Consider the following 12,181-nt stretch of genomic DNA (forward strand, 5'->3'; position numbering starts at 1 on the left):
CAGACCAAGAATCAAACCCAGACCTTCTTGCTGTAAGGTGACAGCACTAACTACTACACCACCATGCCAGCTATTTTGGAATGTGACTTATTAAATCTCAGCTCCTCTCAGTGTTTGTGTCTGCCTTATCCCTCCCTGATGCCCTCAGCATTGAAACTATCTGCAGCCATTATGGACAGATCTTCTGAGTATGTATTATATACTGACAGATCTTCTGAGTGTGTATTATATACTGACAGATCTTCTGAGTGTGTATTATATACTGACATATCTTCTGAGTGTGTATTATATAATGACAGATCTAATAAGAGTGTATTATATATTGACAGATCTTCTGAATGTGTATTATATCATGACAAATCTTATAAGAGTGTATTATAACCTTATGCAGTGCAGACACTGAATCACTGTGAGATATTTGCTAACCATAGACATAGAACAAAGGAACCAAGATAAACATCATCCATACCCATAAAACAACAAACCAGTTAGCAGCTTACTAATTACTGACTTTCAACTTACATTCCCATATATGGAGACACAAATGTAATCACATACATACTTTATTAATATTTGTTTTCTTGTTGACATATACACATGACCACATATAAACATTATTTTTTATGCTATCATTTGTTTAATGCTATGATGTAAAGTGGGTAAAATCAGATTAATATTTTGAAGCCAGATGTGTGTCAGAATAATTAGTGCAAATCCTGTCAATTTGCTACACAGAGTCAATACATTGTAATTTATAAAGGCATTTTATTAAGATCTACGATACAGATACAGAATGTGAAGGTAACCCCAGTTTAAAAGGCTTTATCAAGTTAAAAAACGTATCAAGTTTCTAATATCAGAACAGAAACTCTTCCAAGGTGATGTAGTTTCCCTGAGGAAGGAACAGCATAGATTACAAACCTGAATTAAAGCAGCCTGTAGGGGGCACTATTTACACACGTTATAATAATTATCAGCGCCAGTTTGACATATACCAAGGTTTCTACAGAAAATAATTGCTTGATATCTGCTCAACAGTAAGAGGTTTTATTTTAACTGCTTATGTGCTTAAAATTAAACATTTGAGAGGCCATAGTCTTAACTGAACTCTTTTAACAAAGTCTACAGCCTCAGTATGACTCAGTATGACCTTAATTCTATCGCTCATACATACAGCTGCTATGTGTACAGGAGCAAAACCATAAATCTTTCACCAATCACAGTGACTTCAGTGCCATATCATTACATCACTGTCAGTCTTACAAACTGAGGCCCAAAATAAAAACACAAGCACAAATGGATTCACTGTTCTTGCTTTTTGTTTGGTAAGAAAAACTACTTAATTTACACAAAGTAAACAACAAAAGTCATTGTGGAAAAGGATGAAGGATATGAAAGTTGTATCACAGGCTCAAAATATCTTCACCTTGAGCTAGAGATGAAATCTCTATATCAGCACATGGACCTGCAAGAAATTAGTTTACAGTGAGAACCTGAGAACCTGAAGTGTTACTGCTGTTACTTAATTTTTACAACTTTTAATGATTTTACAACTTAAAAATGAAAATGTTAAAATATCATTTGTAATTGTAATTATAAGTTACTGTAAGTCTTACCATCACTTAACTTGGCACAAGGATTCGCCCTGAGAAAGTAAAGGAATGAACACATAATGGTGAACACATGATGGTGAACACAGACAGCATATAGCATAAAAATAGATGATCTGTGTAACTCATCTCCACTGACCTGTGGATTTCTTCTTCTTGTAGTAGATGAAGCCAGCAGCTGATAGGACGATCCCCAACACCAGACCTGAAGCTCCAATAGCAACCTTGTTCCTCTCAGACTCTGGGAGAGACGGGTCTGTGGAGAACACACACAGTACTTTCAATAAAAGGAAACACAAGTATGTAATTGCATATGTTTATGATAATTTTATGCTGAACTTTACTGATTCATCAAAAAAGAAACTGAAAACACCAGCTGTGTATGTCTGTAATCTGACACTCTCACCCCAGTCGTACACCATGGGCTGTTTGAAGCTGGCGTGCTCCACCACACAGGAGATCTTCTCTCCAGATTTGGGTGTGTACTCCAGGTGTGAGTGGATCTGGTAGTACCAGTCTCCATCAGCCAGCTCCTCAGTGGAAATGACGTCAGAGGTGACTGGTTTACCGTCTCTGAGCCATGAGACAGAGATGGTTTTGGGGTAGAAGTCATACGCGCTGCACATCAGCATGGCGGGATGACCACCACTGACCTTCTGTTCTGACCTCAGCTGGACCTTCGGTGTCACTAAGAATGTCAACAAAATTATTTATACAACTTAGAAAACATTCTCACATCATGAAGAGCTTCTTGTACTGGGCTGCATGACAAATGCTAACACTATATGATAGTATATGATCACCTGCTACATTGGAGGTCTGTGTTGAAAATTACCATGCTAAACCTTTTGAAAGGAGCATGTGTCATGAACAAACTTGTGAACAAACTAAGATGTTTGTAACAAATTTACAACAGCATGTTTTGTACACAGGTGACAGGTTATATAAAACATAATACATAAAACACCAGAAAATCATTATCTGCATTGGTCTTTAAAACATGTATAGTCTTATTTAAATATAATCTGAAATCTAAAGTAATGATGTGTGATGTAGGTGTGAGTGTGCTGCCTACCTGTTTTAGACAGAATGTTATTGAAGTCTATTTCAGCACCAGTTTTACAGTAACGCTCCAGCTCAGCTCTTTCACTCTGCAGGATCTGTGGATTGTTGTTCCAGAACGCTGCGTTTTTAACCCCATATTCAGTAAACCCAACATACTTCCCCACTGTGCTGTTGAACTGTGTGTATAAAATTTTGTTGAAATAATAGGAATCAATAAATTCCGCATTACTGATATCTGTGGAAGTGAAAAGGCACTCTCCTGCTCTATATTCATAATACGCATCTGGAGAAAAGAAAAAAACACACAGCATCAGTGATAATAAAGATCAAGAACCAGAGAACCTCATACTCCATTATTATTTATGAAAGAACTTGTATATTCTAAAATAGTCGTTCATCTGCATGTCTCAAACATGATATATATAGTTTATTCTCAACTTACCTGCTCCTAGAAACAGAGACAGCACAGCCATCAGACAGATACACACGCTGCTGTACGTCGACATTGTGTGTAGTTTCACATCCAGCAAGTGAGAGACTGAAAGACAGTAGACTGTAAAACCAAAAATATACTACAATCCTCCAGCCAATAGGAATTAGGAAAGAGAGGCTGTCATATGTAACCAAGCAAGGTTACAACTGGATTCATGTTTGGACAGTGAGCCATCTGTGTAACATTTCTAGAATCACTGATGGGTGTGATGTACTATACACCACATTAATGCAGGGTTGCCAACTCTCACGCATTGAGCGTGAGACACACGCATTTGACCGTTTTCACACTTTCTCACGCCGAAAAATGATGTTCGCCACCCTGTGTGCTCAACAGTTTTCGTTCGCCACCCCCTTCAGGTTCAAATCTCACTCCGAGTGATCTTCAAACCCTGTTGGCAACCCTGGTAATGTCATATTAAAGATAGTAACTTCTACCATTGCAATCTACGGTTATTGGTCAATAAGTTCATGTCTTAGGATTAATGTTTAAGACTTTGATAATATTTTAACCAGTTACTACAGGCCTTAGCACTTCATTGTTACTTAATTGATACAATCTTGTAGTTACAAGAGAACAGAAAAGCAATGAAAAACAAGGTGTTATGGTGCACTAGGAACCCAGCCTGAGACTGCTGGGACTGAACAACCTCCTCTGTAACTGGATCCTGATCTTCCAGAGTGGGAGACCCCAGTCCACCTGGATTGGTAGCAGCATCTCCAGCACCAGCACCACATTACAGGCCCCCACACGGCTTTACATTCACTCCACTGTTGATCACTCTGCTGACCCACTTTACAGCAACGCACAGATTGAACCACATCATCAAGTTCATCTCAGTCTCATCAGTGGAGATGACCAGCCAGGGTAGGTAGAGAGGAGGTGCTACAGCTAATAGACTGGTGTAAAGTCTCTTGGACAAATGTGTACAAAACAAGAGGTGGTCACACTACACTCAACATCGATGATACTTCTGTGGAAATCACAACTAGCAATTATGTTCATGACTGTTGCAACATTACCTGGCAATCATAAAGGCGATGTCACGCTGAGTTGTGTTTTTAGCAACAGTAATCCGATCTTTTCATGCTAACTAATCATGTGCCCATTTTTATAGTGTAGCAGGGTTGCCAACTTTTCAAGATCACTTGGAGTGAGATTTGAACCTGGAGGGGGTGGGGCGAACGTACGTTGTTGGTAAGTTGTTGACCTTTGGCAAACGTAAATTGTTACCGGGCGGGGTGTAAAATGGACACAAATTAAGTATTATATCGCGATCGATCGATCGCGGGTGGTTGGCGCCAGAGCGAACTAGTAACTCATTGAATCATAGATGTGGATCAGAGGTAAATAAACTAGATTTTTTTTCGACGTGAGATATCGGAAGTGTGGCGTGAGAGCGTGTGAAGACAGTCAAATGCGTGTGTCTCACGCTCAATGCGTGAGAGTTGGCAACCCTGGTGTAGTGTTTTTATAGGGTAAGGGCATTTATTGAGGGTAAACGCAGGGCAGTAGGCTCACCCTTAACCCGATGGATGGATTTTACGTCCAAAATACACCTGGTTTTCTCAGCTAAATTAGGAATAACTTGTACTTTACATTTACGGCATTTGGCAGACACCCTTATCCAGAGACGAGGCTGAAGTTGGTTCCTTATTCGCCAGTGTCTTATTCGCACTTTCCGTTCCACCTTAAAAAAATAAAGCGGTAGTTTCATTATGTCGCCGCGATAGAATGTATTGTACGTTTCTATGGCTGTATCTCCTGATTCTTACATCGTCTCAGAGATCTGACGAGCAGGTTTGATTGACCACATAAGTGACTGTATAAATCCAGAAGAAGAAGAGTTTTTACTGTAGAATATTTTTATAATCGTCCTGTGAAGTTGGCATGTCAGGCGAAAATGTACTATGCATACAGTGCATTGGTCTTAGTTTGTATGGCTGTATCTCCTGATTGTTACATCGTCTCAGAGATCTGACAAGCAGGTTTGATTGACCATATAAGTGACTGTATAAATCCAGAAGAAGAAGGTTTTTTACTGTAGAATATTTTTTTTATTGACCTGTGAACTTGGCATGTCAGGCGATAATGTACTGTGCATACAGTGCATTTATCTTAGTTTGTATGGCAGTATCTCCTGATTCTTACATCGTCTCAAAGATCTGACAAGCAGGTTTAGTTGACCATATAAGTGACTGTATAAATCCAGAAGAAGAAGGTTTTCTACTGTAGAATATTTTTTTTATTGTCCTGTGAACTTGGCATGTCAGGCGATAGATTGTACTGTGCATACAGTGCATTGGTCTTAGTTTGTATGCCTGTATCTCCTGATTCTTACATCGTCTCAAAGATCTGACAAGCACGTTTAGTTTACCATATAAGTTACTGTAAACCAGAAGAAGAAGAGTTTTTACTGTACAAGTTACACAAATTCAGCATTCCACATGGCATGTTAGAATATTTGCAAACAGCTCTTCTTTGTTATTTACAACAGCCTTATCTTCCAATTTCCATGTAATTTTGGTGAATGTTGTCTGGCACAGTATCAGACAGATACCAGAGATTATTAAAGAAAAGGTGTTAAAAAATAAAACAAATAACTGGGCAACTGATATATGAGACTCAGTGGCGCAAAAAGGGGTTATGCAGCGTATGCGATGCATAGGGGCGCTGCACTAGAGGGGGCGCCAAATCGATGCCAGAAAATTATTTCCCGAGTTGGTGGAGGTGGGGGGTGGAGTGTGGGGGGCGCTGATAGTATGTTTGCATACACCTCAGAAAATATGTAGTTGCAACCCTGATGAGACTATATGTTAATTCTACTATAAATATTACTGATTATAATGCGTATTTGCTCTGTCTACACATCCTAGATCTAAATGAATGAAATATTCTCATTGAATACTTTGTTCTGTACAAAGTTGAATGTGCTGACAAAATCACACAAAAATCATCAATGGAAATCAAATTTATTAACCAATGGAGGCCTGGATTCGGAGCCACACACAAAATTAAAGTGGAAAAAACACACTACAGGCTGATCCAACTTTGATGTAATGTCCTTAAAACAAGTCAAAATGAGGCTCAGTATTGTGTGTGGCCTCCACGTGCCTGTATGACCTCCCTACAACGCCTGGGCATGCTCCTGATGAGGTGGCGGATGGTCTCCTGAGGGATCTCCTCCCAGACCTGGACTAAAGCATCCGCAAACTCCTGGACAGTCTGTGGTGCAACGTGACGTTGGTGGATGGAGCGAGACATGATGTCCCAGATGTGCTCAATCGGATTCAGGTCTGGGGAACGGGCTCAGTGTGAACATGTGTCACATGTGCTCAGTGTGAACCTGCTTTCATCTGTGAAGAGCACAAGGCGCCAGTGGCAAATTTACAAATCCTGGTTTTCTCTGGCAAATGCCAAGCGTCCTGCACGGTGTTGGGCTGTGAGCACAAACCCCATCTTTGGACGTCGGGCCCTCATACCATCCTCATGGAGTCGGTTTCTAACCGTTTGTGCAGACACATGCACATTTGTGGCCTGCTGGAGGTCATTTTGCAGGGCTCTGGCAGTGCGGAGGTAGCGGTCCTGCTGCTGGGTTGTTGCCCTCCTACGGCCTACTCCACGTCTCCTGGTGTACTGGCCTGTCTCCTGGTAGCGCCTCCAGCCTCTGGACACTACGCTGACAGACACAGCAAACCTTCTCGCATTGATGTGCCATCCTGGATGAGCTGCACTACCTGAGCCACTTGTGTGGGTTGTAGAGCCCGTCTCATGCTACCACGAGTGTGAAAGGACCACCAACATTCAAAAGTGACCAAAACATCAGCCAGAAAGCATATGTACTGAGAAGTGGTCTGTGGTCCCCACCTGCAGAACCACTCCTTTATAGGGGGGGTCTTGCTAATTGCCTCTCATTTCTACCTGTTGTCTATTCCATTTGCACAACAGCAGGTGCAATTGATTCACAATCCGTGTTCCTAACTGAACAGGTTAGTTTCACAGAAGTGTGGTTGACTTGGAGTTATATTGTGTTGTTTAAGAGTTTTCTTTATTTTTTTGAGCAGTGTGTATATACTGTATATATATATATATATATATGTGCCATTTATTAAATCTATGAGTGCAAGCATTAGAATAAATACAGACAAACAACAACAATACACATAATGAATAATAATAAAAAGCTCTAAATTATGGTTTTATACGTATGAGTGTGTTTGCTTAATCATTTACAAATAATTTAAAATCATCCAATTTCAGAGCTAGTTAAATTAATGCTGTTGATGAATTATGATTAAAATGATGTCAGGGTAAACAAACATGCATTATTTTAAATTTATTTTTGCAATCAATATATAAAATTTAACATAATTTTCATTTGTTGTATTTATGTTTATTATAATATTACAGATTATAATATTAATTCTATATCTTAATTCATCACACACTCATATCTAGAAGGACTTACTATTTTTTATCTTTTATACACTAGTACAGAGTATAGAATAGTAGGGTTATAGCTTTTTTATAGTTATTATAGAGGTTCTGTGGGCTTTTGGTTTAGATTGGTGTTATTTTGTCAATTTGTGTTTTATTCCTGCTGTTTGTGTCCTTTGATATTATGTTTCATTGTCCTCACAATGGAGATCACAATGGAGATAGTCTACTCAAGCTCAGCTTCTCAGTTCTTGGACTTGATGTAAATAAAAGAAACCACGCTTGCTGTTAACCAAATTTGGAGACAATTTGATGACCAGAAGGGATAGGGAAAAATAACATTTGTTGAGAGTGTGACAGAAAAATAGTGACAGAAATAAAATGCAGAGTCTCTGAGTGTTGATCAAAGTGAGTAGCAAGTTTATTGAAGCAAGACAAAGCAATGCATAAAGTCTTCTCAAAACAATGGAACAGCTTCTCAAAGCCAGTATACCCCTAGCCCCACCCTCGTCACACAACAGTTATAAACCTTACATGGCTACCAGTGAAGTTACATTAGACAGCGTATTCATTCTCTTGCTAAATATCCTTGAGCACACCACCGCCCACTACGCACATACATAAGCCTGCTGCCTACACTGTTTCAGTTACACGAGCATACATTATCATTACTTAATTAGAGAAAATAATAATTAATAATGCCCTTTATTGATTATGAATCATTCCAATACCCAATTTCCTTTACAAGCGCTGAAAGAAAAAGCCTATTGGAGTAGGCTAAATTATGTTTCATGTTAGAGTAATATTTTAAAGATTACCGAGCAAGAACAGAAAGGACAAGACAGAAAGTAGGGGAGAGTGGGGTGATTTGTGCCAGGGGGGAAGTTGTGCCACCCCTTGTTTATAGTGAACCAGAGAAGAAATAGGTTATGTGACCATTAATTTTTGAAAAAACATTCATTTTACTCATCCTGCAAAGAAGAGATCCTCATTGCATGAGAGGAAAGCACTTTTAAGTTCAAAAAACTGTTTTTTGCCTTTCAAAGTAAAATTCCTATGATCAAGGATTTTTGATTGTTGTGTCCAAACAGTTATAGAGAAGTATGAAAACATTTTACACATGTTTTAGTACTTTGGTAAGCTACACTATGAGTCTATGCAGCTAGCATGATGTTAGCCCAAAACTACTGGATGATGCATTTTTTCCCAAATGGTGGGGTTGGGGTGATTTGTGCCACAGGGCCTGGGGTAAGTTGTGCCAGTGGCACAACTCACACCCACTTATGAATATTTTAAACATATTGTTTTTTTTGTAGTTGTACATTGTATTCTTATATTTAATCACTTAAACTATGTGACATTCTTAATTTTAGACCCAAAATAGAAATAGACCATCATGCCACAGAGTGATAAGAGGAAGACATGCAGGGCTTCCACTCCTCTAGAGGACATGGACAGAGTAGTGAAGAGGTGGAGAAGGGAAGTCTATTGGTCAGGTGGCGAGGGAGATGAGCATATGCAGGATGTCATTTAAGTAAAACATGGAGAAGAAAAAGATAGATGGAAAAGAAATAGGATATAAAAGAACTGGACTTATTTAAAGCGTATAGCTTCAACTTATGTAAATGTAAACTGCAATGGATCAATAAGGGAAAAATTAAGATATATGCTAATTATGCTAAAAAAACATAATATTTGCTACTGTTTTTGTTTCATTTTGAACTGAACTTTGTTCTGAAGTGTTAGGCCTTGTTTAAGAAAATTTATCTTTTGTGTGCTCATGTAGCACAATAGGCTTGTAGAAAATTAGCCTTTGATGTTGTAAAGTAACTTTAAATAAACCTTAAATTAGTAATTTTGTATTGAATTTGTCTAGCTTTTATATAGCATTCCAGTTCTTGTGATCAAAATATATTATTTTACTTCAGTAATCAATGGCACAATTTACCCCAATGTATTCTCTCCAATGGCACAACTTACCCCACACTGGGGGTAAGTTGTGCCACGAGACCACTTTTTTTCAAAAAGCTGTATTTCGTAAATACTATATTTCACATCCAAAGTGACTGATTCCAGGGATGCCCCACATCCTGAAATATATGTACATATTTTAGTTGGAAGCATTACTGTCATAGTCTCACTTTAAAATCACTTTAAGTAAAAACTGGCACAACTCACCCCACTCTCCCCTACATACATTTGAACTTAAGTGCCTAAAAAGGGCAAGTGAAGATAGTGCAGTAAAATGTCACTGTACTCACAAGTATACAAATGGGTTACACTGGTTTAATTAATTGACTGAAAGTTTGACAATAAGCAAATAATGGCATAGAAAATGAGTTTAAAAAAAGGTGATAATGAGGAGATAAAACCGTATGAAATAAGACAAAAGTAAAATATACTGAACATATTATATGGCCTGACATACCAAGTTCACAGGTCAATAAAAAAAATATTCTACAGTAAAAACTCTTCTTCTTCTGGTTTTATACAGTCACTTATGTGGTCAACTAAACCTGCTTGTCAGATATCTGAGACGATGTAAGAATCAGGAGATACTGCCATACAAACTAAGACCAATGCACTGTATGCACAGTACATTCTATCGCCTGACATGCCAAGTTCACAGGTCAATAAAAAAAATATTCCACAGTAAAAAACCTTCTTCTTCTGGATTTATGCAGTCACGTATGTGGTCAACCAAACCTGCTTGTCAGATCTTTGAGACGATGTAAGAATCAGGAGATACTGCCATACAAACTAAGACCAATGCACTGTATGCACAGTACATTCTATCGCCTGACATGCCAAGTTCACAGGTCAATAAAAAAAATATTCTACAGTAAAAACTCTTCTTCTTCTGGATTTATACAGTCACTTATATGCTCAATCAAACCTGCTCGTCAGATCTCTGAGACGATGTAAGAATCAGGAGATACAGCCATAGAAACGTACAATACATTCTATCGCGGCGACATAATGAAACTACCGCTTTATTTTTTTAAGGTGGAACGGAAAGTGCGAATAAGAGACTGGCGAATAAGGAACCAACTTCAGCCTCGTTATCCAGAGCGACTTACATTTTATCTCATTTTTATACAAGTGAGCAATTGAGGGTTAAGGGCCTTGCTCAGGGGCACCTCAGTCATGGCCTCAGGTCTGGGAATCAAACCCACGACACTCCGGTCACAAGACCAGTTCCCTAACCACCAGGTCATGACTGCCCCATGTACTTCTGCGTGCGTCAAACCTACGACGTAGCAGGACATAGGCTATCTGTTTTGTTTTTTTTGTGTGTGTGTGTGTGTGTGTACACGAAGTGTTAAGCCCAGTTTTTAAGTTGCTACTTGTTTTTACATACAGAACACTTGTATTTGTGGTCTTTGACAGCTTTGATTTGTAAGTGATATATAAATGATAATCAAACTTTGACTGCTTTTTTAAATTAATACAAAACACAGTACTTGTACTTTTTACTTTCAGTACTTGAGTAATACATTTTAGAGTAAACTACTTGCAATATTTAAGTACAAAAAATGCTGAACACTTCTGTACTTCCAATTAAGTAAAGTTTTTAAAGAACACTTCAACTTCTACTCAAGTCACTTTTTTGAAGTCAGGAGTATGTCCATGGTTAATAAACACCCTTACTCAGAGGGGAGGGTCCAAAGCCCAGTGTGAACCTCTGAGGGGCATGGCTGTGACCCTGGATGAAGAGAACATTTAAATATGTAATTCAGAGCCTCTCTGTCTCATCCAGTGACCCTGAATTAAGGGTGGACATGTGAGGGACACATGAACAGTGTGAAGCATGGGGTGTGTGCTTCTAAAGGTGATGGAGATCTTTGCTGCCTGCATGCAGTAACTGGGTGTCATCGCGTCATTGCAAGAGTTGTTTGTATTTTTTTCACCCATTCATAGTTGTGACCATAAATGTTAAATGATGAATGAATGAATGAATGTTCAATTTATATAGCGCCTTTCAGGATATCCAAGGCGCTTTACAATTTTAACACAGGTACAAGTCACAGACAACAAATCACACACACACACCAGTGAGAAGCGGCAGCCAATTGCGCACAGCGTACTCTCTACCGGAGACTAAAGCCCCCTGGGGGACTGAATGGGGTGCAGGAAGGGGAGAGAGAGGACAGACTCTAGCAGTGGCGTGCACACATAGACATCAGGTGGTGCTAAAACACCACCAACTCTGCCCTTTATCAACGAAAGTGCCCTTTTGAAACTTCGTTTTTTTTTACTATTATTATTTTACTGAGGTCGGTTTGAAATGATCTTTTGAAAACCTGAGCGATTAAAAACAATGCCCTGAAATGCGCCACCACCTCGCACACACCCGACCTCTCTATTCCTTTGTCACACCAGATGCGCTGCAGCAGCAGTTCAGTTCAGCGAGGTGAAGGAAGCGTCTTCAGCACAGCATGCACGCTCACAGATAGACTTCTTCTCCCGTCCCCACCAGCCAGGTCACATACACATCAAGTCAAATCGTACCGTTTGCCCTCTAAGCCCAACATGAAATCATTTTGTTGTGCAGTAAAATGTCTCATACAGCACC

The 12,181-nt window shown here is 39.1% G+C and overlaps 1 protein-coding gene across 2 annotated transcripts; it reads right to left on the reverse strand.

Annotated features, from left to right (window-relative positions):
- Positions 1 to 545: 545 nt before the first annotated feature.
- On the reverse strand, positions 546 to 3,228 carry LOC143512642 (H-2 class II histocompatibility antigen, I-E beta chain-like). Of its 2 annotated transcripts, XM_077003210.1 has the most exons (7): positions 3,118 to 3,213; positions 2,686 to 2,958; positions 2,017 to 2,298; positions 1,750 to 1,866; positions 1,617 to 1,645; positions 1,427 to 1,465; positions 546 to 892 (listed from the first exon to the last, which is right to left on the reverse strand). In XM_077003210.1, the coding sequence occupies exons 1-5, from the start codon at positions 3,179 to 3,181 to the stop codon at positions 1,623 to 1,625; spliced, it is 759 nt and encodes a 252-aa protein (XP_076859325.1). In that variant the 5' UTR covers positions 3,182 to 3,213; the 3' UTR covers positions 546 to 892; positions 1,427 to 1,465; positions 1,617 to 1,622. The 2 variants fall into 2 exon arrangements, with proteins under 2 accessions (XP_076859325.1, XP_076859326.1); XM_077003211.1 differs by having other exon boundaries at positions 546 to 1,465; positions 3,118 to 3,228.
- Between the last annotated feature and the right edge of the window lie 8,953 nt (positions 3,229 to 12,181).

The sequence above is a fragment of the Brachyhypopomus gauderio genome, chromosome 4 (genome assembly GCF_052324685.1).
Source record: "Brachyhypopomus gauderio isolate BG-103 chromosome 4, BGAUD_0.2, whole genome shotgun sequence".
NCBI classification, from domain to species: domain Eukaryota; kingdom Metazoa; phylum Chordata; class Actinopteri; order Gymnotiformes; family Hypopomidae; genus Brachyhypopomus; species Brachyhypopomus gauderio.

Coding starts and splice junctions, on each gene's coding strand:
- LOC143512642 (XM_077003211.1), bottom strand. CDS start 3,181: ATGTCGACGTACAGCAGCGTGTGTATCTGTCTGATGGCTGTGCTGTCT. Junction 1,867..2,016: donor GCCCATGGTGTACGACTGGG/GTGAGAGTGTCA, acceptor TGTTCTCCACAG/ACCCGTCTCTCCCAGAGTCT. Junction 1,646..1,749: donor CAAGAAGAAGAAATCCACAG/GTCAGTGGAGAT, acceptor TTACTTTCTCAG/GGCGAATCCTTGTGCCAAGT.